This window comes from Oncorhynchus gorbuscha, linkage group LG23 (assembly GCF_021184085.1).
Source record: "Oncorhynchus gorbuscha isolate QuinsamMale2020 ecotype Even-year linkage group LG23, OgorEven_v1.0, whole genome shotgun sequence".
Classification (NCBI taxonomy): Eukaryota; Metazoa; Chordata; class Actinopteri; order Salmoniformes; family Salmonidae; genus Oncorhynchus; species Oncorhynchus gorbuscha.
The window spans coordinates 29,261,040-29,288,395 of record NC_060195.1 but is presented as its reverse complement, the minus strand read 5'-3'; the positions used below and the strand labels follow the sequence as shown (position 1 = coordinate 29,288,395).

At 44.6% G+C, this 27,356-nt stretch overlaps 2 protein-coding genes across 6 annotated transcripts; one reads left to right on the top strand and one right to left on the bottom strand.

Annotated features, from left to right (window-relative positions):
* Positions 1-253: 253 nt before the first annotated feature.
* Positions 254-13,152, top strand: LOC124011711 (T-cell surface antigen CD2). 5 transcript variants are annotated; one of them, XM_046325220.1, is made up of 7 exons: positions 254-511; positions 809-1,141; positions 1,829-2,083; positions 2,252-2,383; positions 2,606-2,722; positions 6,446-6,510; positions 11,589-11,726. In XM_046325220.1, exons 1-7 carry the CDS (start codon positions 463-465, stop codon positions 11,652-11,654), a joined length of 1,017 nt encoding a protein of 338 aa, XP_046181176.1. In that variant the 5' UTR covers positions 254-462; the 3' UTR covers positions 11,655-11,726. The 5 variants fall into 5 exon arrangements, with proteins under 5 accessions (XP_046181176.1, XP_046181174.1, XP_046181170.1 ...); XM_046325218.1 differs by having other exon boundaries at positions 2,252-2,491; XM_046325214.1 differs by lacking the exon at positions 6,446-6,510 and having other exon boundaries at positions 255-511; positions 2,252-2,491; positions 11,589-13,152.
* A 7,726-nt stretch (positions 13,153-20,878) lies between these two features.
* Positions 20,879-27,011, bottom strand: LOC124011614 (homeobox protein CDX-1-like). The gene is made up of 3 exons (XM_046325067.1): positions 26,520-27,011; positions 22,136-22,284; positions 20,879-21,274 (listed from the first exon to the last, which is right to left on the bottom strand). The coding sequence occupies exons 1-3, from the start codon at positions 26,893-26,895 to the stop codon at positions 21,074-21,076; spliced, it is 726 nt and encodes a 241-aa protein (XP_046181023.1). The 5' UTR covers positions 26,896-27,011; the 3' UTR covers positions 20,879-21,073.
* Between the last annotated feature and the right edge of the window lie 345 nt (positions 27,012-27,356).

Here is a 27,356-nt window from a genome sequence, read left to right as displayed (position 1 = left end):
TGTTGGACAGCAGTGTGTGAGAGCTGACCACTGCCCTGACACAAAGGATGAGGTGTTATATTCTCAGGCTCCAACATTTCTTCTTCACACTCAAAAGTAGCGTCACTTATCACATACTATACTTGACATCCTGTCTAAATCCATCACACAGGAGACATGTAGCCAGCCTGGCTATTTATATAATGAAGAAGTGAGACTTTGATGATGTGGCCCTTCCTCTTTCCTCTGAGTCAGAACCAATGATTAGGGTCAAAATTATACTTCTTCTGTTACTCTTCACAAACTGGATGAATTCTTCTGAGTGGCAGGAACAGCTATCTCTCATACTATCCTTGCATTGGTTTTGTTTGTGCTGTAAAACATTGCCAGATTACGGAAATGCAGCTCTGAATAGAAAATAGAGGACTTTGTTGAAGTACCAAAGTTAATTTGATAAACTGAGACCCTGCGTTGTAAAGAGACATGGAGGCTGTTTTAGGACTGTTGGTGATCTCAGCAGGAGTGTCTCATGGTAAGAAACATCTTTATATGTGTTGGTTTCCCTCTTCTTTTATGCAGAATATAATATCAGGAGTCTTCTATACATGTAGCAGAAATGACGGATGGTGATAGACGATATTCAGAACACGGTAGAAGACAGTTGTCCCATGATAATGATCACTGACTTAATGATCCCTATCACATTGATGCTGTTGGTTTGGTTGTACTGTTAGTCGCTTATATCCTCATCTGTAAAATGATACATGACTTGACATGGGTTAGAACAGTGATAGCCACTACAGTGTCTATTTTTCTTCTTGATCTTCAGGCTTGGAAACTTCCTGTGATGCTAGACAGAATGGATCTCAGTGTTATGGAGCTCTGGGAGGAACTGTCTATCTCCAGCTGACTGATAACATGACATATCATCACTACTCATTTTATAAAGGCTCAACTGCTGCTAAAATAGAGATACTGAAAACGAAGGGCACACTGGTAATAAGAGACACCCCCATTAAAGACAGATTACACTTCTTTATAAACAATGGGACATTTAGGTTAAATAACACAAGAAGGAATGATTCTGGTGAATACCTGCTCGAAAAATATGATTCAGATGGGAAATCATCAGAGACCAGAGAACTACAACTGTTCATCGAAGGTAAATAACTAACTTGCCAGATAATAACTTGCAAAATAATTATTACATATGATAACTTTGACAAGCTATTTCTCTGGCTAAACTACAGATATGTGACTACCTAATAATACAAATCATGAGAAATGCATTGTATGTGTAACCATGGAGTCATTTTTATTTTCATATGTTACGACCTCCGCCGAAGTTGGTGCCTCTCCTTGTTCGGACAGTGTTCGGCGCTCGTCATCACCGGCTTTCTAGCTGCCATCGATCCATGTTTCTGTCTTCCATTTGTTATGTCCTGAGTGTAGACACCTGGTTCCCATTATGTATTGTGCGTGATTGTTCCTGTTATGTGTTATTTTTGCGTGTTAGGAGTTGTTACTCGTACATGGATTTATTGTACTGTTATTTTTCCAGAGTAAAGTACGTTATTCTTACTCACTTCTGTTTCCTGCGCTTGACTCCTTCCTCACCTATACACCACTGACGCTGACATCATAGTCTCCTGAAAATACATAGAGTCATAACCACATCCATCAACATTAAATCATCTGTTGGTTATTTGAAATACAGTCATTATGTGTCATGAATCTGCTGCTCCTGTTGACTACAGTAGTTTCTGTGACTTTAAAGAAGAATGGCTGGTGTTGTGTTATAATGTGTTTTTCCCTCTTACTACAGTTACGTATCCTTCTTCCCCCACAGCTCCAGTGTCCAGTCCTCAGCTGTCCTCTGAGTGTCTGTCCCATGGAGAGATGAGGGTGTCCTGCTCCTCTGAGGGGGATGGTCCCCAGTACAGCTGGACTCTGGATGGACAGACGCTGAACGACACTGATGCCTCTTCTGATAATAAGACAAACACCATCACTCTGAAGAAAGGCCTGTCAGGAGATCTCACCTGTACCGTCAGAAACAACATCAACCGTAATACTGTCAGCAGGAGAATCTCACACTGTCCAGGTAATCTACTGTTTAATATACTTTGTTAAAAAAACATTCTGATCAACAATATCAATGAGAAATAATATCAATAAGAATTTACCTGTTTCGAAACAGCACTATCCATTTGCCAGTATTTACATGTAATTCAGATACGAATGTGATTACTGTTGTTTGGATTGCCTACAGTGCTGATATATGTTAACTGCACCTTATCCAACGGGACAAAGATATCAGAGTGGGTGAATGCCACTGGTAATACCCTGTGTGTTGAGCCTACAACGGTGACGACTGAGTCTCCCACCAGTAAAACCTTCACTGGTAAGGGCCCGGGGCATGACACCCTAATGACCTCCAGACCCAGCAATCACACCCAGGGCTTGACTAACAGCACTTGTACTAACACCACTCAGACTCTTTGGATTTTTAGTAAGTGATCATGCTTATTCTGATGTCTGATCATTATCATTATTATCATTAAGATGTTTTTATAATGGAGCAATCTTCATTTTTATACGTTGTTGTGTCTGCTTCCTCTCTTAGCCACAAAGTACATAGGGATGGCAGCAGGGTCTCTGGCAGGAGTTGTCCTTGTCTTATTGATGGTGTTGGCAGTTTACTGTGTCCAGAAGAAAAATAAACCACCTTCAAAGCCTCAAGGTTAGAGGACATTTAACTGTAGATCTTCATTTTACTCAATTACTACAATTGACCATGTCAGTCTGTCAGGGAGATATTTAGACATAATTTCTCTCTTTCTGTCTCTCTCTCGCGCTCTCTCTCTCCCTGTCACTCTCTGTCTCTCACTCTAACTCATTGTCTGTCTCTCTCTCCCTCTCCCCCTCTCTCTCTCCTCTCTCTCTTTGTCTCTGTGTCTCTCTCGCTCTGTCTCTCTCTCTCTCTGAGAGCCAGGTTTTCCTGTGTCTCTGTCTTTCACTCTCTGTCTCTCTCTCGCTCTCTCTCGCGGACTCTCTCGCGGACTCTCTCTCTCGCGCGGTCTCTCTCTCGCGCGGTCTCTCTCTCGCGCGGTCTCTCTCTCGCGGTCTCTCTCTCGCGGTCTCTCTCTCGCGGTCTCTCTCTCTCTCGCAGTCTCTCTCTCTCTCGCAGTCTCTCTCTCTCTCGCAGTCTCTCTCTCTCGCAGTCTCTCTCTCTCGCAGTCTCTCTATCGCAGTCTCTCTCTCTCTCTCTCTCTCTCTCTCTCTCTCTCTCTCTCTGTCTGTGTTACTCTGTCTCTCTCTCTCTTTCTCTCTGTCATTCGCTTTTTCTCTCTGTCTCTCTGTCACACTCGCTTTTTCTCTCTGTCTCTCTCTCGCTCTGTCTCTCTCTCGCGGTCTCTCTCTCTCGCAGTCTATCTCTCACGGTCTCTCTCTCTCTCGTGGTCTCTCTCTCTCTCGCGGTCTCTCTCTTTCTCGCAGTCTCTCTCGGTCTCTCTCTCTCGTGGTCTCTCTATCTCTCGTGGTCTCTCTCTCTCTCGCGGTCTCTCTCTCTCTCTCTCTCTCTCTCTCTCTCTCTCTCTCTCTCTCTCTCTCGCGGTCTCTCTCTCTCGGTGTCTCTCTCTCTCTCTCGCGGTCTCTCTCTCTTTCGGTCTCTCTCTCTCTCGCGGTCTCTCTCTCTCTCTCTCTCGCGGTTTCTCTCTCTCTCGCGCGGTCTCTCTCTCGCGCACGGTCTGTCTCTCTCGCGCGGTCTCTGTCTCTCGCGGTCTCTGTCTCTCTGTCTCTTTCTCTGTGTGTCTGTCTCGCTGTCTCTTTCTCTGTCTCTCTCTCGCGCGGTCTCTCTCTCTCGCGGTCTCTCTCTCTCTCTCGTGGTCTCTCTCTCTCTCGCGGTCTCTCTCTCTCGTGGTCTCTCTCTCTCTCTCGCGGTCTCTCTCTCGGTTTCTCTCTCTCGCGGTCTCTGTCTCTCTCGCGGTCTCTGTCTCTCTATCTCTTTCTCTGTGTGTCCGTGTCTCGCTGTCTCTTTCTCTGTCTCTCTGTCTCGCTGTCTCTTTCTGTCTCTCTCATAGTGTCTCACATTGTCTCTCTGTCTCTGTCTCTCTCTGTCAATTAAATTAGCTTTATTGGCATGACTTAACCTCTTGCTCCTACCTGACACACAGGCGTCCCATCTAGACATCTGGAAATGCAAATGCGCTACGCTAAATGCTAATAGTACTAGTTAAAACTCAAACGTTCATTAAAATACACATGCAGGGTAATGAATTAAAGCTACACTCGTTGTGAATCTATCCACCAAGTCAGATTTGTAAAATGATTTTCGGCAAAAGCATGAGAAGCTATTATCTGATAGCATGTACCCCCAAAATACTGCAACGTCACCTAACACGACAGATTTTGCGGTAGCCGGCGCTACCCAAAACGCAGAAATAAAATATAAAACATTCATTACCTTTGACGAGCGTCTTTCTTGGCACTCCGAGATGTCCCATAAACATGAGTATTGGGTCTTTTTTCGATTAAATCGGTCCATATATAGCCTAGATATCGATCTATGAAGACTGTGTAATCAAGGAAAAAACTGAGTTTGATAACGTAACGTCATTTTTTTTAATTAAAAAAGTTGACGATAAACTTTCACAAAACACTTCGAAATACTTTTGTAATGCAACTTTAGGTATTAGTAAACGTTAATAAGCGATCAAATTGATCACGAGGCGATGTATATTCTATAGCTGTCCGTCTGGAAATAATGTCCGGGTAAATCTCAACCAAAATATCCGGTCGGAGACCGGAAGAAAGTGGCTGCCTTGCATCTGTTTGACCAAGAAACAAATAGTAGGCAAATGACAAGACTGTTGACATCGTGTAGAACCTGTAGGTATTGCAACCTCGGCCCCATTTAATGTGGTTCACTTTTAAGAATTGGTTGAAGTGGCGCATTGATATATTTTCCCATTTTCAGTGATCAGATTTTCCTGCACTTTTCGATGAAACACACGTTCTGTTATAGTCACAGCCGTGATTTAACCAGTTTTATAAACGTCTGGGTGTTTTCTATCCACACATACTAATCATATGCATATAGTATATTCCTGGCATGAGTAGCAGGGCGCTGAAATGTTGCGAGATTTTTAACAAAAAGCTGCGAAAATTCGCATGAGCCCTAACAGGTTTTAACCAGACTTGTGGAGGTCTATAATCTTTTTTCTGAGGTCTTGGCTGATTTCTTTAGATTTTTCCATGATGTCAAGAAAGAGGCACTACGTTTGAAGGTAGGCCTTGAAGTTCATCCACAGGTACACCTCCAACTGACTCAAATTATGTCATTTAGCCTAACAGAAGCTTCTAAAGCCATAACATAATTTTATGGAATTTTCCAAGCTGTTTAAAGGCACAGTCAACTTAGTGTATGTAAACTTCTGACCCACTGGAATTGTGATACAGTGAAATAATCTGTCTGTAAACAATTGTTGGAAACATTACTTGTGTCATGCACAAAGTAGACGTCCTAACCGACTTGCCAAAACTATAGTTAGTTAACAATAAATTTGTGGAGTGGTTGAAAAATGAGTTTTAATGACTCCAACATAAGTGTGTGTAAACTTCTGACTACAACTGTAGGTAGCACACAGAAGGACACTTCTCTGTTAACCTTTCTAGGACTGGACCCAGTTCCGCTAGCGGAACCCCTCGCAAATAGCCAATGAAATTGCAGGGCGCCAAATTCAATCAACAGAAATCTCAAAATTTAATTTTCTCAAACATACAAGTATTAGGCACCATTTTAAAGATAAAATTCTTGTTAATCCAACCACAGTGTCCGATTTCAAAAAAGCTTTTCGGCGAAAGCCGAACATATCATTATGTTAGGTCAGCAACTAGTCACAGAAAGCATACAGCAATTTTCCAAGCAAAGAGAGGAGTCACAAGAAGCAGGAATATTGATCAAATGAATCACTAACCTTTGATATTCTTCATCAGATGACACTCCCGGGACAACATGTTACACAATACATGTATGTTTTGTTCGATCAAGTTCATATTTATACCCAAAAACCTCAGTTTACATTTGGCTTTGCCTCAAACATCTCGTTAATTTGCACAGAGCCAAATCAAATCACAGAAATACTCATAATAAAAATTAATAAAAGATACAAGTGTTCATCACAGATTTAAGGATATACTTCTCCTCAATGCAACCGCTGTGTCAGATTTCAAAAAAACTTTACGGAAAAAGCTAACCATGCAATAATCTGAGTACGGCACTCAGACGACATACACAACCCAAGAATATATCCACCATGTTGGAGTCAACATAAGTCAGAAATAGCATTATAAATATTAACTTACCTTTGATGATCTTCGTCAGAATGCACTCCCAGGAATCCCAGTTCCACAATAAATGTTTGATAAAGTTAATAATTTATGTCCAAATTCCTTCTTTTGTTAGGGCATTTAGTAAACAACGAGGCGCGGACGAGTTCAGCAGAAATGTCGGACGAAAATTCCAAAAAGGTATATTATTGGTCATAGAAACAAATCAAACGATGTATAGAATCAATCTTTAGGATGTTTTTATCATAAATGTTCAATAATGTCCCAACCGGAGAATTCATTTGTTTGTAGAAAAGCAATGGAACGAGAGGTAACTTTCTCATGACCGCGAGTCACGAGGCCGAGGCTGCTGGCAGACCTCTGACTCAATCCCCTCTCATTCCCCCCTCCTTTACTGTAGAAGCCTGAAACAATGTTATAAAGATGCTTGACATCGAGTGGAAGCCTTAGGAAGTGCACACTGACCCATATCCCACTGTATATTCAATAGGGGCTGAGTTGAAAACCCACAAACCTCAAATTTCCCACTTCCTGGTTGGATTTTTTTCTCAGGTTTTTGCCTGCCATATGAGTTCTGTTATACTCACAGACATCATTCAAATAGTTTTAGAAACTTCAGAGTGTTTTCTATCCAATACTACTATATGCACATATTAGCATCTGGGACTGAGTAGGAGGCAGTTTACTCTGGGCACGCTCTTCATCCAAACGTGAAAATGCTTCCCCCTATCAATAGGAAGTTTTAAGATTATTTCCTTTTGAATTTCTAGCCAAATGTAAAATGTTCCAGTTTTGATTCATTTAAATTGAGTGAGTTAGGTCTGCTCTATACCAAATTAGCATACGCCCTGAATCCCATCCCTGTTTCACACCTGGTAGTTTGGTGGATGGGACTACCAGCTCCCTGTAACCTAGAGGGTAACCAGTGTGTCCGTCTCCTCTATACCAGGTTTCTTGTAGATGAAGTACAGGTTCCTGCTCTTTAGGCCAAAGGCAGATGACCACAGGCCTTGGATATTCCAGGAATTAGAGAGCAAAGACGTTGTGTTATATAAAGTGCCCAATGTTGTAGGTCATGTGGTTTGACCTCAGGCCAGTAAGTATGAGCAGAGCCTGCTGAGCATCTGGTACAGGCCATTGGCTTGGGCTAGTGTAAGAGTTTGGGTTGGGCCTGTTTGCCTGTTCACAGCCTGGGCGTATGTGTGACTTCCATGTTGAGGCCCTCTTTGCGGGGGTGGGGTGCATGGAGTGGGCAGGAGTGGCATAGGTCTGATCTGAGGGGGTCTAAATGGGTTGTGGGCATGGTTGACGTGGGGGGGGTGTTGATTTGTGGGGGTGTGGATGTGTCTGGGGGTGCTGTGGTCTGGATGTAAGTCCTCTTGGCGTGGGTCCTCTATGTGTAGGTCCTGGGGGGGGTCCTGCAGGTGTTGGAGGGTGTCTCGCTGGTCTGGGTGGGGTGTCTATTGATCTGTTGCTCCTGTGTGAAGTGTTGGGGATATGTTTGAGAGCGATGTCCTTTAGAGCCCAGGCAAAGGTGGGCACTGCTGCCTTGTAGAGGTAGACCTAGTCATAGAGGCTGTTCAAGTCCAGGGTGGAGTGGTGGTTTTGGTTTTGAGGCACAGTCACGAGAAATACTTGTGTTTACCCACTGTATTGTGGCAGGGTGGAAGTATTTTCGTGGTAGCAGGGTGGAGATAACCACTTGTGCATTGGGGAAAGTAGAAGAATCCTTTTCAATCACTCCCTTCAGTGCTGTGGCCACCCTTTCCTGCTGTGCTCTCAAGTCGTTTGTGCCTGTGTGTATTATTATGTGGCTGGGTGACCCTAGGTGGTCCTCAGACAGAAGGTCGAGGGCGCGCTGGGTGTTTGGACACCAGAGCTTAGACACACTGTGTTTGGGAAAAAGTTTTTTTTCTTCTATATATTTACCATTTGAGTCCATAAGGAGTACAATCTGTGTCTTGTGTTTGTCCTCAGTGGGTGTGGGGGGGTTGTCAGAAGGGCTATCAGGGTGGCTGACAGTGGGGGTGCTCAGAGGGGGTGAGAGCCGCTGGGCTTGGAGTTTTTCTTTTGTCTGTTCTGCTGTAAGGTCGACTCTTATGGTCAGGGTCTGGTGTGGACTGTTCTGCTGTGGTGTCGAGACTTTTGTTGGGTGCTGAGGTGGGCTGTTCTGCTGGCTTCTCTGCGGGGGTAGCCACCTCTCTAGTGGGTTTTTCTCTGTCACACGCCATCCCCCTCAACCTCTCCTCCAGCCCCCTCAACCTCTCCTCCATCCCCCTCACCCTATCCTCCAGCAGTCTGCTCTGTTCTGCTCCTGCTCTTTCTCCTGTTGAAGTTGTCTCACTAAAGTCCAGAGTGCAGATATGTCTTTCTCCACCTCCAGCTCTCCGGGTCTGGTTAAGGGAGTGTTGTTGTGCTGGACTGTTGTCTGGGTCTGTGCTGACTGGAGTGTAATCACCTGCTGTTCCAGCTCCACCTGCCTTACCTCCTGCTGGGTGAATTTATCCTTCATTTCAATGAGGGAGTAGCAATCTGTGCTGGGAGGTTGACTGTCCGCTGGGGTTGCTCGTTTGTGGTATTATATAATGAAGAGGTCTGGTCTGACACGCCCAGGGTGGTGGTATCTTTATCAAGGGAGAGCTTCTCCTAATTCTTTAATTTGGTGAAAGTCTAGCTGAAACTGTTTGGGGTTAACCTGTACCATTACTGTTCCGGACTTATAGAGGTTTATATTAGCTGACTCAGTCCTCGTTGTCAAGTATCCTGAGGTTCCACCCCTCGTTAACCCCTCCTCTCTTAAACAAAGGGGTAGTGTGCTAATATAGCACTGTGCCATGCCAGGGGATGGTTTGTTTGGAAGATAAGGTTGCTGATGTTCCCATTTTTGTAATAGTCAGCAAATTTTCCATAAGGAGCTTCATTTTGTAATCTTTTCTTGCCTTATCATTCTTTACATACACAGGGTACTGTATTTGAATTACCTCTGAACAGCGGGAGGGAGCTTCTAAGGCCTCTCCATTTGGTTGGAGTAGACTGTTTGACTCTCCTGCCATTGTTTGGCTAATGGGCTTTGACACCTCTCACTTGACACGTCAGTGCTAGTTGAAGCTGTATCAAGCTTGGCAGAATTATGTTAGCATTCAGTCCTTATAAAGTAATGTTGTGTATTTTTCTTTTTTGCTTTTGGAAATAGAATACAGTTTCAGACTAAACATTACTCACTTAGTTCCAGGTTGGGTGGTGTTTTCAGGTTTCTGTTGTTTTCCAGATAATTTGCTGTATAGAATAATAATCCTTGGTAGTTGTGAACCTTCCAGGTGATTCCGTAATTCCATCCAAAATCAGGTTGTAGGTTTTAAGTTTTGATTTGAAGTGAGGGTTATGTTGTAGAGGATAGCATCCTGTAGGTGTTCCTGACAAAAAATCAAAGTTTATCTAACTCTAAATCTATCTTTTTTAACCTCTTGCGACGAGCAATCCCGTATCCGGGGGAGTAATCATAGCCTCAAATGCATTACCATAACGCAGCGGACATAAATACCCATAGAAACTTTTCCTATTCATGAAAATCGCAAATTAAATTAAATAAATATATTCAAACACAAGATTAGCCTTTTGTTAACAACACTGTCATCTCAGATTTTCAAAATATGCGTTACAGCCAACGCTAGACAAGCATTTGTGTAAGTTTATCATGGCATAATGCTATGCTAGGCTCTGCTGGCAGCAGGCAACATTTTCACGAAAATAAGAAAAGCAACCAAATTAAATCATTTACCTTTGAAGAACTTCAGATGCTTTCACTCAGGAGACTCCCAGTTAGATAGCAAATTTTCCTTTTTTCCAAAAATATTATTTTTGTAGGCGAAATAGCTCCCGTTTCTTCATCAAATCGACCGGAAAATGCTACAACTATAATGGCAAACTTTTTTTCAAAATTTGCTCCATAATATCGACAGAAACATGGCAATCGTTGTTTAGGTGTCACGCCCTGGTCGAAGTATTTTGTGTTTTTCTTCATGTTTTGGTCAGGCCTGGGTGTGACATGGGGTTTTGTATGTGGTGTGTAGCTTAGTGGGATTGTAGCTTAGTGGGGTGTTCTAGGAGAGTCTATGGCTGTCTGAAGTAGTTCTCAATCAGAGGCAGGTGTTTATCGTTGTCTCTGATTGGGAACCATATTTAGGCAGCCATATTCTTTGGTTGTATTGTGGGTGATTGTCCTGAGTGTCTTGATGTCATTGTTAGATGTTAGATGACACATGTATAGGCTGTTTTCGGTTTTCGTTTCGTTTATTGTTTTGTAGTGTTCGTGTTTAGTCGTGTTTTACGTTTGTTTAATAAACATGGATCGAAATCGACACGCTGCAGTTTGGTCCGACTCTCCTTCATTAGAAAACCGTGACATTAGGATCCATCCTCAAGGTGTTTTTAACATATATATTCGATAATATATCTGTCGAGGCAATTGGTTTCTCATAAGAAACGATTGGAAAAATGGCTACCTCAGTATTTTACGCAGGATTTTCTGCGGGAGACACCATGTGACCACATGCTATATATGGTCCCTTACAGCCATTCTTCAATGGAAATGCCTAAAAAGACGTCACAATGCTGTAGACACCTTGGGGAATACGTGGAAAATGTAAGCTCATTCGTAGCTCATTCACAGCCATATAAGGAGTCATTGGCATGAGGCGGTTTCAAAAAATGCGACACTTCCTGGTTGGATTTTTATCTGGGTTTCGCCTGTAACATCAGTTCTGTGGCACTCACAGACAATATCTTTGCAGTTTTGGAAACGTCTGATTTTGTTTTTGTTTTTTTATTTTTTTGTGTCAATTATATGCATAGTCGAGCATCTTTTCATGACAAAATATCTTGTTTTAAACGGGAATGTTTTCATCCCCAAAAAATTAATAGCGCCACCTAGTCGCAAGAAGTTAAAGAAAATGCTGAAAATGCAGGAGCTCATCTGATCGTGACCTCTGCTCTCTCTATTTTGCTCTCTCTCTCTCTTTCTCGCTCTCTTTCTGTCTCTCTCTCTTTCTGTCTCTCTCTCTTTCTGCCTCTCTCTCTTTCTGCCTCTCTCTCTTTCTGTCTCTCTTTTTGTCTCTCTTTCTGTCTCTCTTTCTGCCTCTCTTTCTCTCTCTCTCTCTGCCTCTCTTTCTCTCTCTCTTTATGTCTCTCTCTCTCTCTCTCTTTCTCCTCTCTCTCACTCTCTGCCTCTCTCTCTCCCCTTTATCTCTCTCTCACTCTAGTTATCTCTCTTTCCACAGTTAAGGGTGACAGCCAGGATGTGGAATACGCTGATGTCAGGATACTGAGGCAGGAAATGAGACAGAAGGAGAGGGAGGCGCCGGCGGAGGTGGAATATGGGCAAGTCAACGAAGCGTGTGGTCCCCAGCAGCCGGTGGAGGTGGAGTATGGACAGATTACAATATTAGAGGGTCCCAGGAGGAAGGTAGACATGCCTGAGGAGGAGTATTGTATGTATGCCAGTGTACGGAAAGGACAGTGAGCAAGGTACTGTCTAGATAGAATATGGTAGAATAGAAGGAGCCTGAGAGTTGAATCACTGGGAGTCTGAGTTGAATCACTGGTGCTTTGCTCAAATCTCTCCGTTCTCTTGAAGTGTTCAGTCATGGATTTGAAAAGGATGCCGAAACCAATCCTACACCAATCCAATGCTTTGACATATATGTGGAGAGTATTGAACAAGTGCATGCTTCAGGGGAAAGAAAAGATTATTGGGAATCAACCCCTGAGAGGCCCAGAGTTGACACAGATGACAGACATGTTGAATCATGTTGTCTTAGTTACAGTTACAGCTGTGTGTTGCATGTTGATGCGTGTCAGTACATAGTGTCTGTTTCCAGGAAGTGGAGACATTACTTCTGTTTTTCTTGCCCACATTTCTTTCTTTCCAAACTGTTTTTACACTTGGTTGTGTTGCGGTCACTTCTTGCTTTCAGATGTGTGATATGTCACAATTTACTGTTTTTGCTGTGTGAATACATTATTCTTGAATTATTCTCTAACATTCAATACTGTTTAAATAATTACTGAGGGGTTTGTAATAATTGCATAACAGGAATTCATCAGCTATCATAGGCTACTTACTCATTTCCAATGCCTTAAGTAAGTTCTTTAAAGCATGTAGTCCATCTCCCGAAATGGATCCATCTATATATATGATGTGTAGGTACTGTGTGCTGTATAAAGGTACAATGTACTATCTTAGATATGATCACAAATGTACGTACATACAGTAAATATGTGGATGCCATGGTGCTAGTCCTCATAGACAAATAACAAATAAGAGTATATTTTATTTTTTTAACAAATATGATTTATTTTTAAGCTTTTGTAATCACATGTTAATGTTGTACAATTTTTTTCTTCTTCAAAAATACAGTACATGGCAATATCTTTTCCCACCATCAACATATTTGTTTCCACATCTTTGGTTTCGAGGTTTATAAAGTTGCTAATGCATTTCCTGTTTGAATCACATGATTTCCAGTCGAGAATCCCCTCAGCCAGAGGTAATCAACAGACTGAGTGGCTGAAAATATTATACTGTGGCTTTTTTGGAGACATAACCAAGTATGGTGTTCTCCCCATATGTACTGTACCTAAATAATTATGCTGCACATCAAAATAAGAATAGAACACATTGCGAAGAGGATGTTGAGAAATTAGGATACTGATGTTTCTAACAGTGTTTACAACATTGACAATCATTTCTCATGCTTCATTTTTGATGCCGTTGTGTGATGAAAAAATTGCGATTTGATAATAAAAGCTTGTTTTTAAAAGCAAGCAACTGTTGGTGCCTGTATTATTTGATTCTGAAGTATAGAGGTCAGAGGTCATCCCATCTGAGCAGTAATAAACATAGTCATTATGACTCATCATAGGTGAACTCTCCATAACCCCAGGCTCACGAATGTACCCCTGTGGTTACCGATCTATAGGGCAGGTGGCCCAGATATGTTGCTCTAACCATCTATCTAACTAACATCTTCCTCTGATATCTTCATGTCTCCTATTGGACAATAATCAGGAAGTAAGTGCCTATGAAACCATATACTTTTTACAGCAATGCAATGAGCACAGTCCCCATCAACATGTGATGCAAACAGCTGAGATAAGACTTGGATAAGTCTTTGATCCTGTTTAAACCCTGCAACATTTATAAGTTTGAGCAATCATGAAACTTTTCCGCTTGTCTTTTTCGGCTAAAACAAGTGGTTTCTCTCCTTGGTGATCACAGATGTCTTCGATGGCACCTACAGAGTATACAGCAGTGGATTTCAAATTTGTTTTCTGGTTTCCATTTGGCAAAATCTGACGCAAACAACATCTATCTGTAGCTTAATTGCTTGTAAGGTTGTTTGCATCACAGTTTTCAGCCTATCAGCAAAGTAAAACTGTATTAATTTCAGTTTGATCTGGGTGGTTATTTATTTTGCTCACACTGCAGTTTTTTTGGTGTGAGTGTCACGACTTCCCGCCGAAGTCGGCTCCTCTCCTTGTTCGGGCGGCGTTCTCCTCTCCTTGTTCGGGCGGTGTTCTCCTCTCTTTGTTCGTTCGGCGGTCGACGTCACCAGCTTTCTAGCCATCGCTGCTCCATTTTTCATGTATCCATTTGTTTTGTCTTGTTTTGCACAACAGGTTTGTATTTCCCAATCACACTGCATGTATTTATTCCTCTGTTCCCCCTCATGTCTTTGTGTGATATTGTTTGTTACGTGTCATGTTTGACGCACCAGACTGGTGTTCGTATATTCCGTGTTTTGTCACGAGGTATGTTTATTTGTTTGAACATAATTATTGTGACTGTTTGCTCGTTTTGCACTCTTGCCAAATGGCTGGAGGTTTTGACGCAGTGGCGTCCATCTGTTGGTTTCTCCTGCCTCAAAGTGTGCCCCTGTTCACAACTCTCTGCTCACCTGACTCCGCTACCAGTACGCACACCATTGACCGTGAGTTTTGTGTGAGCTTAGTGCAGTTTTGAAGTGCTACTTCACCTTGTTTATTGGTTAAAAAGTGGCCATAATTATAGCACAAGTGGAAAAATAACAATCTACAGCTTTGCATCGTATCGACAGAAGGCCAACCATAATCCTCTGTTTTATTAAGTCATGTTGAAATCAGTTATATACCAACATTTCAAAGATGAATGTCTGGGACTGTGAGATGGGAAGCTCGTTGCCCTCCATACCCTTAGATCTGCCTGTTAACACTAGAGAGCAATAGTAAAGGTGTCTTTATGTAGACACTTACTCCGCCATGGCTCGTTGGACAACGTTTATGAATGGGGTTTTTGGATGGTTTTAGTATAAACGCTGAAAATAAGGTCTGTGGTAAACACAGGCTTAAGAAATCTTTTTGTTTTGTTCTAGGAGATCATCTTCATCAGCTAACGTCAGCACATAAAGCACATAGGCTTCATAAATCATAAAGGTCATGTTACCTGGCTGATATCTCATAGAACTCAACGCTTAAGGTCTCAGACCTTATTTTCAGTGTTTATCCCCCAAATCCCATTCTTTCCCCATTCCTTTCCCCCATAGGAATGTCTGAAGGAACCTGTCATGTTTTGTCATTTATTATCTTGTCTTGTCCCTGTGCTTCCCATTCTATTCGTTTCCCTCTGCTGGTCTTATTAGGTTCTTTCCCTCTTTCTATCCCTCTCTCTCCCCCTCCCTCTCTCACTCTCTCGCTCTCTCTTCTCTCTATCGTTCCGTTCCTGCTCCCAGCTGTTCCTATTCCCCTAATCAATCATTTAGTCTTCCCACACCTGTTCCCGATCCTTTCCCCTGATTAGAGTCCCTATTTCTTCCTTTGTGTTCCGTTCCTGTCCTGTCGGTTCCTTGTCTAGAATTCACCGTGCTGTGTTTGTGTATCGCCCTGTCGTGTCGTGTTTTCCTCAGATGCTGCGTGGTGAGCAGGTGTCTGAGTCTGTCTGGTTCAAGTGCCTTCCCGAGGCAACCTGCTGTTCACCTGCTGTTCAAGATCGAGTCTCCAGTTTGTCCTCGTCATTTCGAGTGAAAGTTGTGTTTTTTGTTTGTATTTACTTTACTGGATTAAAGACTCTGTTTTCGCCAAGTCGCTTTTGGGTCCTCTTTCACCTGCATGACAGAAGGAACCGACCAAGGAATGGACCCAGCGACTTCAGACGCTCGTTACACTGCCGTCGAGATCCAAGGAGCCATGCTCGGCAGACACGAGCAGGAATTGTCTGCTGCTCGCCATGCCGTGGAGAACCTGGCCGCTCAGGTTTCCGACCTCTCTGGACAGTTCCAGAGTCTACGTCTCGTGCCACCTGTTACTTCCTGGCCTGCCGAGCCTCCAGAACCTAGGGTTAATAACCCACCTTGCTACTCCGGGCAGCCCACTGAGTGCCGCTCCTTTCTCACGCAGTGTGAGATTGTGTTCTCTCTCCAACCCAACACATACTCTAGAGAGAGAGCTCGGGTTGCTTACGTCATTTCACTCCTTACTGGCCGGGCTCGAGAATGGGGCACAGCTATCTGGGAGGCAAGGGCTGATTGCTCTAACAAGTTCCAGAACTTTAAAGAGGAGATGATTCGGGTTTTTGACCGTTCAGTTTTTGGTAGGGAGGCTTCTAGGGCCCTGGCTTCCTTATGCCAAGGTGAACGGTCCATAACGGATTATTCTATTGAGTTTCGCACTCTTGCTGCCTCTAGTGAGTGGAACGAGCCGGCGCTGCTCGCTCGTTTTCTGGAGGGACTCCACGCAGTGGTTAAGGATGAGATTCTCTCCCGGGAGGTTCCTTCAGATGTGGACTCTTTGATTGCTCTCGCCATCCGCATAGAACGACGGGTAGATCTTCGTCACCGGGCTCGTGGAAGAGAGCTCGCATCAACGGTGTTTCCCTGCTCCGCATCGCAACCATCTCCCTCCTCTGGCTCAGAGTCTGAGCCCATGCAGCTGGGAGGGATTCGCATCTCGACTAAGGAGAGGGAACGGAGGATCACCAACCGCCTGTGCCTCTATTGCGGAGTTGCTGGACATTTTGTTAATTCATGTCCAGTAAAAGCCAGAGCTCATCTGTAAGCGGAGGGCTACAGGTGAGCGCAACTACTCAAGTCTCTCCATCAAGATCCTGTACTACTTTGTCGGTCCATCTACGCTGGACCGGTTCGGGTGCTACATGTAGTGCCTTGATAGACTCTGGGGCTGAGGGTTGTTTCATGGACGAAGCATGGGTTCGGAAACATGACATTCCTTTCAGAGAGTTAGAGAAGCCTACGCCCATGTTCGCCTTAGATGGTAGTCATCTTCCCAGTATCAGATTTGAGACACTACCTTTAACCCTCACAGTATCTGGTAACCACAGTGAGACTATTTCTTTTTGATTTTTCGTTCACCGTTTACACCTGTTGTTTTGGGTCATCCCTGGCTAGTATGTCATAATCCTTCTATTAATTGGTCTAGTAATTCTATCCTATCCTGGAACGTTTCTTGTCATGTGAAGTGTTTAATGTCTGCCATCCCTCCCGTTTCTTCTGTCCCTACTTCTCAGGAGGAACCTGGCGATTTGACAGGAGTGCCGGAGGAATATCATGATCTGCGCACGGTCTTCAGTCGGTCCCGAGCCAACTCCCTTCCTCCTCACCGGTCGTATGATTGTAGTATTGATCTCCTTCCGGGGACCACTCCTCCTCGGGGTAGACTATACTCTCTGTCGGCTCCCGAACGTAAGGCTCTCGAGGATTATTTGTCTGTGTCTCTTGACGCCGGTACCATAGTGCCTTCTTCCTCTCCGGCCGGGGCGGGGTTCTTTTTGTTAAGAAGAAGGACGGTACTCTGCGCCCTGCGTGGATTATCGAGGGCTGAATGACATAACGGTTAAGAATCGTTATCCGCTTCCCCTTATGTCATCAGCCTTCGAGATTCTGCAGGGAGCCAGGTGCTTTACTAAGTTGGACCTTCGTAACGCTTACCATCTCGTGCGCATCAGAGAGGGGGACGAGTGGAAAACGGCGTTTAACACTCCGTTAGGGCATTTTGAGTACCGGGTTCTGCCGTTTGGTCTCGCCAATGCGCCAGCTGTTTTTCAGGCATTAGTTAATGATGTTCTGAGAGACATGCTGAACATCTTTGTTTTTGTCTATCTTGACGATATCCTGATTTTTTCTCCGTCACTCGAGATTCATGTTCAGCACGTTCGACGTGTTCTACAGCGCCTTTTAGAGAATTGTCTCTACGTAAAGTCTGAGAAGTGCTCTTTTCATGTCTCCTCCGTTACTTTTCTCGGTTCCGTTATTTCCGCTGAAGGCATTCAGATGGATTCCGCTAAGGTCCAAGCTGTCAGTGATTGGCCCGTTCCAAGGTCACGTGTCGAGTTGCAGCGCTTTTTAGGTTTCGCTAATTTCTATCGGCGTTTCATTCGTAATTTCGGTCAAGTTGCTGCCCCTCTCACAGCTCTTACTTCTGTCAAGACGTGTTTTAAGTGGTCCGGTTCCGCCCAGGGAGCTTTTGATCTTCTAAAAGAACGTTTTACGTCCGCTCCTATCCTCGTTACTCCTGACGTCACTAGACAATTCATTGTCGAGGTTGACGCTTCAGAGGTAGGCGTGGGAGCCATTCTATCCCAGCGCTTCCAGTCTGACGATAAGGTTCATCCTTGCGCTTATTTTTCTCATCGCCTGTCGCCATCTGAGCGCAACTATGATGTGGGTAACCGTGAACTGCTCGCCATCCGCTTAGCCCTAGGCGAATGGCGACAGTGGTTGGAGGGGGCGACCGTTCCTTTTGTCGTTTGGACAGACCATAAGAACCTTGAGTACATCCGTTCTGCCAAACGACTTAATGCCCGTCAAGCTCGTTGGGCGTTGTTTTTCGCTCGTTTCGAGTTTGTGATTTCTTACCGTCCGGGTAGCAAGAACACCAAGCCTGATGCCTTATCCCGTCTGTTTAGTTCTTCTGTGGCTTCTACTGATCCCGAGGGGATTCTTCCTTATGGGCGTGTTGTCGGGTTAACAGTCTGGGGAATTGAAAGACAGGTTAAGCAAGCACTCACGCACACTGCGTCGCCGCGCGCTTGTCCTAGTAACCTCCTTTTCGTTCCTGTTTCCACTCGTCTGGCTGTTCTTCAGTGGGCTCACTCTGCCAAGTTAGCTGGTCATACCGGTGTTCGAGGCACTCTTGCGTCTATTCGCCAGCGCTTTTGGTGGCCGACTCAGGAGCGTGACACGCGCCGTTTCGTGGCTGCTTGTTCGGACTGCGCGCAGACTAAGTCGGGTAACTCTCCTCCTGCCGGTCGTCTCAGACCGCTCCCCATTCCTTCTCGACCATGGTCTCACATCGCCCTAGACTTCATTACCGGTCTGCCTTTGTCTGCGGGGAAGACTGTGATTCTTACGGTTGTCGATAGGTTCTCTAAGGCGGCACATTTCATTCCCCTCGCTAAACTTCCTTCCGCTAAGGAGACGGCACAAATCATTATCGAGAATGTATTCAGAATTCATGGCCTCCCGTTAGACGCCGTTTCAGACAGAGGCCCGCAATTCACGTCACAGTTTTGGAGGGAGTTCTGTCGTTTGATTGGTGCGTCCGTCAGTCTCTCTTCCGGGTTTCATCCCCAGTCTAACGGTCAAGCAGAGAGGGCCAATCAGACGATTGGTCGCATACTACGCAGCCTTTCTTTCAGAAACCCTGCGTCTTGGGCAGAACAGCTCCCCTGGGCAGAATACGCTCACAATTCGCTTCCTTCGTCTGCTACCGGGTTATCTCCGTTTCAGAGTAGTCTGGGTTACCAGCCTCCTCTGTTCTCATCCCAGCTTGCCGAGTCCAGCGTTCCCTCCGCTCAAGCGTTTGTCCAACGTTGTGAGCGCACCTGGAGGAGGGTGAGGTCTGCACTTTGCCGTTACAGGGCACAGACTGTGAGAGCCGCCAATAAACGCAGGATTAAGAGTCCAAGGTATTGTTGCGGCCAGAGAGTGTGGCTTTCCACTCGCAACCTTCCTCTTACGACAGCTTCTCGTAAGTTGACTCCATGGTTCATTGGTCCGTTCCGTGTCTCCCAGGTCGTCAATCCTGTCGCTGTGCGACTGCTTCTTCCGCGACATCTTCGTCGCGTCCATCCTGTCTTCCATGTCTCCTGTGTCAAGCCCTTTCTTCGCACCCCCGTTCGTCTTCCCTCCCCCTCCCGTCCTTGTCGAGAGCGCACCTATTTACAAGGTACATAAGATCATGGACATGCGTTCTCGGGGACGGGGTCACCAATACTTAGTGGATTGGGAGGGTTACGGTCCTGAGGAGAGGAGTTGGGTTCCGTCTCGGGACGTGCTGGACCGTTCACTCATTGATGATTTCCTCCGTTGCCGCCAGGATTCCTCCTCGAGTGCGCCAGGAGGCGCTCGGTGAGTGGGGGGTACTGTCATGTTTTGTCATTTATTATCTTGTCTTGTCCCTGTGCTTCCCATTCTATTCGTTTCCCTCTGCTGGTCTTATTAGGTTCTTTCCCTCTTTCTATCCCTCTCTCTCCCCCTCCCTCTCTCACTCTCTCGCTCTCTCTTCTCTCTATCGTTCCGTTCCTGCTCCCAGCTGTTCCTATTCCCCTAATCAATCATTTAGTCTTCCCACACCTGTTCCCGATCCTTTCCCCTGATTAGAGTCCCTATTTCTTCCTTTGTGTTCCGTTCCTGTCCTGTCGGTTCCTTGTCTAGAATTCACCGTGCTGTGTTTGTGTATCGCCCTGTCGTGTCGTGTTTTCCTCAGATGCTGCGTGGTGAGCAGGTGTCTGAGTCTGTCTGGTTCAAGTGCCTTCCCGAGGCAACCTGCTGTTCACCTGCTGTTCAAGATCGAGTCTCCAGTTTGTCCTCGTCATTTCGAGTGAAAGTTGTGTTTTTTGTTTGTATTTACTTTACTGGATTAAAGACTCTGTTTTCGCCAAGTCGCTTTTGGGTCCTCTTTCACCTGCATGACAGAACCAGAGGTAACTCATGTCTGTTTTTAGGACTACAAGCTGGCGAGCTAAATTGACAAACAGGCACATACAAGCAATAAAAGGCCTGACAGACTTTCACTGCCCAAACAAAAGGACTAGTGGAATCAGGCTCCACTATCCTCATTGATTTCCTATTCCTAACATTTCAGTAAATATACATTCTCTCAAAATCTCTTCAATTTAACATCTTCACAGTTCCTCAAAACCAATCATACTTTTCTTACAAAATATAGAAAACATGTGATTCAAAACATTCATGTTATTCATGAATTGGATTAAGAAAATACAGTATCAACACATAAGCAGTTACAGTGTCTTTATACATTTGCATAGTGTAACATGCTTCTCTCTCAGATTTGTTTTACATTTAAGCAGGCAAGTCAGTTGAGACCAAATTCTTCTTTACAACAACAGCCTACCCCAGACAACACAGGGCCAATATGCACACCACCCTATGGGACTCCCAATCACAGCCAGATGTTATGTAGCTGGGATTTGAACCAGGTATTTCAGTGACACCTCTTGCACTGAGATACAGTGCCTTAGACCACTGCGCCACTTGGGAGCCAAGACAACTTAGGCCTATATCAAAACACAAAAAGTAGTATTATATTAGAGGTGTGTAGTGACAGATGCATGTAATAGTATTTTCATCACATAATTGAGGTCCATTACATCTTATGTAGTGTTTGTCATGGGAACACCAGTTTGATATGTTTATTCCAGTGTTGTACAGTTTGTCTACGGTAAAGGAACTCCTCAGTACTCCTCTTTGATAGTCCTTGATATCGTCTCTGACAACAAGCTGCTGGAGCTGGTTGCCATGGAACCGTTGCTGGGGTCAGCCAGGCTGGGAGAGGTCAGGGTGGGAGTGGTCGTAGAAGCCTGCTGGGACAGCTTGATCTTCTTCTTGGTTATCTTCCTCTCCTTGGCTCTCCTGTTCTGGAACCAGATCTTCACCTGTTGTGATGATGTCAGTGAATGATAAGAATGTACCTACAGTGTGAGGTGAGGTTCCTATGCTCAGATAATACACCTGTAGTTCTGAAACTCACCTGCGATCCAAACAAGAAATTCTGAAACTGATTGGAATTCTAAATAATTCTAAGTAATTGATCCTCAGTGACCCACATGGCTCTCAGAGACATGCCTGTTTTTCTCATCTGTCGCTCTGACATACTTGTCTCTCTCACACGCCTGTCTGTCTCTCTGCCACCTACCTGTCTCTCTGAGAGGCTGTCCCATGGCCAGCTCTGTACTGGAACTTATTCTACAGCTCTCCAATTGTCTCTCTAACACACACCTCTCTCTGAGAGGCTGAGGCCCAGGGCCAGTTTTGTCTCTCTGACCCGCCTGTCTCTCTGAGAGGCTGAGGCCCAGGGCCAGTGTTGTCTCTCTGACCCACCTGTCTCTCTGAGAGGCTGAGGCCCAGGGCCAGTTCTGTCTCTTAGACTCACCTGTCTCTCTGAGAGGCTGAGTCCCAGGGCCAGTTCTGTCTCTCTGATCCACCTGTCTCTCTGAGAGGCTGAGGCCCAGGGCCAGTTCTGTCTCTCTGATCCACCTGTCTCTCTGAGAGGCTGAGGCCCAGGGCCAGTTCTGTCTCTCTGACCCACCTGTCTCTCTGGGAGGCTGAGGCCCAGGCCCAGTTCTGCCTTTCTGACTCACCTGTCTCTCTGAGAGGTTGAGGCCCAGGCCCAGTTCTGCCTCTCTGACCCACCTGTCTCTCTGAGAGGTTGAGGCTCAGGACCAGTTATGTCTCTCTGACCCGCCTGTCTCTCTGAGGGGCTGAGGCCCAGGGCCAGTTCTGTCTCTTTGACCCACCTGTCTCTCTGAGAGGCTGAGGCCCAGGGAAAGTTCTGTCTTCCTCCTGATGGTGATGTATCTACTGGACTGGAACTCCTTCTCTAGCTCCAGGCGCTGCTGGTCTGTGTACACCACCCTGTACTTGTCCTTGGTGCGTGTCTTCCCTCCTGGACACAAGAATGACAATGTTACAACAATACATTATAATAACAGACAATATGTTGACATTTAAAACCTGTTGAACTTTAATGTTCAGTAGATGGCCGTATAAAACATATCTTCATGAGAGGACCACGAACAGTACCAGGTCATGCCCTATACTGTTAGAAAGCCCTGATATCTTGCTTTTTGTTTTGTATTTAGTATTTATCTATGATCTGTATGCACTTTTTACTGCCATAGTAGTAAGAAAAATAGTACACTGTAGATTTAATTCATATACTATGAACAATGTATTCCTGAGAAATAGGGGAATAGGGCTTGATTTTCTTCTAATCTACATATACTCACCATCAACTTTACAATTGAGATGCTATAAGATTTCAGCTGCCTTATTACTGTAATCATCTTTTATATAACTACTGTAGTGGTCAGGGAATATCCAACTCATTTCCTGGTACACTCATTCATTGTTTTGTCAAGCTCTCAGCTTACATCTAATATAAAGTTTGTGATGAACACAAAGTGGTTTTGTTTCACATCAAGTTGTTTTTATTCGAATATAAATCCCTTTCTGTTTGTTGTACAGCGACGGGACTATGTCGTATCGCTGCAGTACACTCAGTTTTGCAGTGCTATGCGACTTGTATGCCTGTGATAAACCGTATTGTCACAAACTGACGGTCAGGCCAATCAGCGAATGAGCGTTAAGGCGGGACTCCCGACCCTCCCATGGCTTTTAGATAACCCCATACCCAAGAGTCATCCGAGGCCAACTGAATTGAAGCAGGGTTGTCAGCCAGAAGTTGATTTATAAACAAATTACCTTAATATGCCTTGATAAAACAATTCAATTATAACAAAAGTCACCTAAATAACTTAACGTTTCATAACGGTTGGATTAAATTGATATAGTATGAGGTGATCAGAAATACAATAACTGTATGACAACTCTGGACGGAATTGGCTAAAACATCCCATAACATTTCTAGCTAAGCATAAAGCCTCCAATGACAGTGTGAATATGTTTCCATGACTAAGGCTGTACAATGTGTGAACAGTGTCACCATAGACTGCTGAAATTGCTGATGGTGACATGGAGTCGCACACCGCGACGGTTGAAAACTCCCTGGCGCCCGTGAAAGCTTCAACTACCCTATTAATCATGTTAATCATAACCTCCGTGTAAGAGACCACAAAACATCACTGCGGTGTCATGTTTTGTCATTTATTATCTTGTCTTGTCCCTGTGCTTCCCATTCTATTCGTTTCCCTCTGCTGGTCTTATTAGGTTCTTTCCCTCTTTCTATCCCTCTCTCTCCCCCTCCCTCTCTCACTCTCTCGCTCTCTCTTCTCTCTATCGTTCCGTTCCTGCTCCCAGCTGTTCCTATTCCCCTAATCAATCATTTAGTCTTCCCACACCTGTTCCCGATCCTTCCCCTGATTAGAGTCCCTATTTCTTCCTTTGTGTTCCGTTCCTGTCCTGTCGGTTCCTTGTCTAGAATTCACCGTGCTGTGTTTGTGTATCGCCCTGTCGTGTCGTGTTTTCCTCAGATGCTGCGTGGTGAGCAGGTGTCTGAGTCTGTCTGGTTCAAGTGCCTTCCCGAGGCAACCTGCTGTTCACCTGCTGTTCAAGATCGAGTCTCCAGTTTGTCCTCGTCATTTCGAGTGAAAGTTGTGTTTTTTGTTTGTATTTACTTTACTGGATTAAAGACTCTGTTTTCGCCAAGTCGCTTTTGGGTCCTCTTTCACCTGCATGACATGCGGTGGTTCTTGTCACTGTGAGAGCTGTTAACATAGGTGTTAACATAGCTAGCCATTCATTCTCACTTGCGTGCGCACACACCACACACACACACACACACACACACACACACACACACACACACACACACACACACACACACACACACACACACACACACACACACACACACACACACACACACACACACACACACACACACACACACACAGTGCCAGGGATGGATGAGTCAGGGAGATGGTATTGATCCACAGGGGAAGCCTTGACGGCACGGTGTGAAGTACATTGATTGCAGCAGGGCGAGGAGGGTTGAGATAAGACCAGGAAAGTTTCCTGGAGACGGGGGTTGGTCCTGAGATAAGGCTGACAGCCAGGGGTTTGTCTGGTTATCTGCCCAGCCTGTCACCCGCATAGGGGACAGAGAGGGTGGGGAACCACAGGTCACAGACTCCCTGTCCTCGGCTGTTAGCTTTTCACTCAAATCACACACACACACACACACACACACACACACACACACACACACACACACACACACACACACACACACACACACACACACACACACACACACACACACACACACACACACACACACACACACACACACACAGTGCCAGGGATGGATGAGTCAGGGAGATGGTATTGATCCACAGGGGAAGCCTTGACGGCACGGTGTGAAGTACATTGATTGCAGCAGGGCGAGGAGGGTTGAGATAAGACCAGGAAAGTTTCCTGGAGACGGGGGTTGGTCCTGAGATAAGGCTGACAGCCAGGGGTTTGTCTGGTTATCTGCCCAGCCTGTCACCCGCATAGGGGACAGAGAGGGTGGGGAACCACAGGTCACAGACTCCCTGTCCTCGGCTGTTAGCTTTTCACTCAAATCTTTCACCAACCAAGGGAATAGGTGAAAAGGTTCTGTTAAATGGATATGTGTGACGTTTTGTATCGGTTCTGGGACGTGTGTGAATATGTATTCCGTCGTCAGTGTGTCAACAATGCTTGTCCTGTGTCCTGTACACCTAGTCAAAACTCAAAACCTGACGTCTGCCATTGAGTACTGTCATCGGCTCAACACAATGGCTATTTGTCTAATAGGTGTTCTACTCTACGAGATGTTGGTAAATCAACAAACTGTTATAGTTCTGTTCAACGATAGATAGACTACTGAATCAGAGGATTTCCTTTGTAAATTAAATGCTGTTACAAAATTAACATATTTTATATGTGTTTACATTGCTCTATGAGTTCAGTGGAACAATTTCTTATCAACTGTGTAAACCTTTGCATGCAACGTGGTTTCAGAGCATTTCATATTATTCTGTACTCAAACCCTGTAGCACTCCATTTAGTATGTTTTACATTACCTTAGGTTACGTTATGAATGGAATCACGGGCAGGAAAAAACATAAAATATATTACGTATTGCTCTGAGGCCAGGCTATTGCATGAGATAAATACATGCAAGTTTGTGTGGGTCAATAATGAAGGAATAGGCTACAGTCCATACTCTGGTATTCAACAGGCACTAATCTCTGCAGGCAATACCCAGGTAAAGTTGGTTTTATATTAGACATTCAGTGGATATTTGGTTTTGTCTCATCAATAGTTATAGAACCAAGCATGCCATGACTATGAAGATGGTATATTCTGATCCAGGCATGGATGTAGAAAAATCCACACTTGTACATTTTTATTTGATATAAATAATAATATTTTGTATTTCAATCTTCAATAGCTCTTACACAAAGCATGCCATGACTATGAAAAGGATTTATCAAAAAACAAAAACGAATTATATTTTTAGATCCTCCCCTTATTCAGAATATGTCATTTTCATACTCATGGACCACTTTGTCTAAGAGCTGTTGAAGATTGAAATCAGAAATGTTATTATTCATAAAAAATATATATATTTGAAAAAATTTAGATTTTTCTCCATCCTCCCCTGGTTCCTGAGTGGCGCAGCGGTCTAAGGCATTGTGTCTCAGTGCAAGAGGCGTCACTGCAGTCCGTGGTTCAAATCCAAGCTGCATCACATCCGGCTGTGATTAGGGGTCCTGTAGTGTGGTGCACAATTGGCCCAGCGTTGTCTGAGTTTGGCTGGGGTAGGCTGTCATTGTGAATAAGAACTTATTCTTAACTGACTTGCCTAGTTAAATAAAGGTGACGGTTAAAAAATAAATAATCTTCATAGTCATGACATTCTTGGTTCATTAGCTATTTACGAGAGAAACCCGAATATCCTATAGAAAACACATTTTACCAAGGGCTGGTACCAGAAGCAACTGTTAGCCCCAAGACATTCATATTAAGATAATGAAATGTAAATTATCAGATAAAAATGCTCAATCAAATGGTAAATGAAAATGCTGAATTTATTTTAAAACTACAGCTACCCTATATTATTATTAAAAGGGAAACTCAAATCAAGCCGTATGTGATATGCTCAAAGCAAATGGGATTTGGGAATGTTACCAGTGCTGGATGAATGTACATTTCGTCTGATCCCAGTGTACGAGTTTCTTCTCTGTGAGTCTGGAGAGTACTGCCTGGTATGTGAATCGAGTGGCGGGAGAATTCCGGGACCAGCAGGCGAGATGGAAGTCAGTTCAGTGGACCTGTCACGTATCTGTTCCATAACAGGGTTGGAACTGGGGAAACCCGCGCTGGGGCCATAATGTGACCACTGCTCCAGCGGGGCTTCGTAAACGGGGTTCCACGGACCTGTCGTCTGGGCATGCGGGTCACTGATGCCCGTGACGTGATGATAACTGGTGAAGTTCTGAGTCTGGCGTCTCATGGAATTTGAGTACATTCCGGTTTCTTTATCCAGCAGGTAACTCATGTACATCTCAATTAATTAACTCATCTGCACGCATGGTAATCCAAAAATTACAACCACAAATTCTGGTGAAATTCTTGGCTCGCCACCTTGTAAACTACGATGTACACACCTGTCGAGTAGTGTCTAGCTACACCTTTATAGTGTTGTTTGTTGGACAGGGTGACCGTTCAAAGGTATCTCCATGACGTCAAATGCACAACCAGGCGGTACTACCTTGTGTTAGCGTAGCCCCTTACATCAAGATTATTACTGTGGAGACATGTTGAGTCCTTTTTCAAAAGCGGTGTGTGTAGTGAATCATTTATTTCAGGAGCAGTTGAAGCCTCTGAGGCGAGGACATCACCATGGTTATTTCATGTACAAATCGATTCCTCAAATCAAAGTCAATCACTGTGCATTTGTTTATCTATGAGGTGGAGGGGATATTATATTTCCTCTTACAAATCTGACACACTGCACGTTACTTT

Coding starts and splice junctions, on each gene's coding strand:
- LOC124011711 (XM_046325214.1), top strand. CDS start 463: ATGGAGGCTGTTTTAGGACTGTTGGTGATCTCAGCAGGAGTGTCTCAT. Junction 1,142..1,828: donor ACTACAACTGTTCATCGAAG/GTAAATAACTAA, acceptor CTTCCCCCACAG/CTCCAGTGTCCAGTCCTCAG. Junction 2,492..2,605: donor TCAGACTCTTTGGATTTTTA/GTAAGTGATCAT, acceptor TTCCTCTCTTAG/CCACAAAGTACATAGGGATG.
- LOC124011614 (XM_046325067.1), bottom strand. CDS start 26,895: ATGTACATGAGTTACCTGCTGGATAAAGAAACCGGAATGTACTCAAAT. Junction 22,285..26,519: donor TGTACATTCATCCAGCACTG/GTAACATTCCCA, acceptor TCTTGTGTCCAG/GAGGGAAGACACGCACCAAG. Junction 21,275..22,135: donor TCAGCCTCTCAGAGAGACAG/GTGGGTCAAAGA, acceptor TCATCACAACAG/GTGAAGATCTGGTTCCAGAA.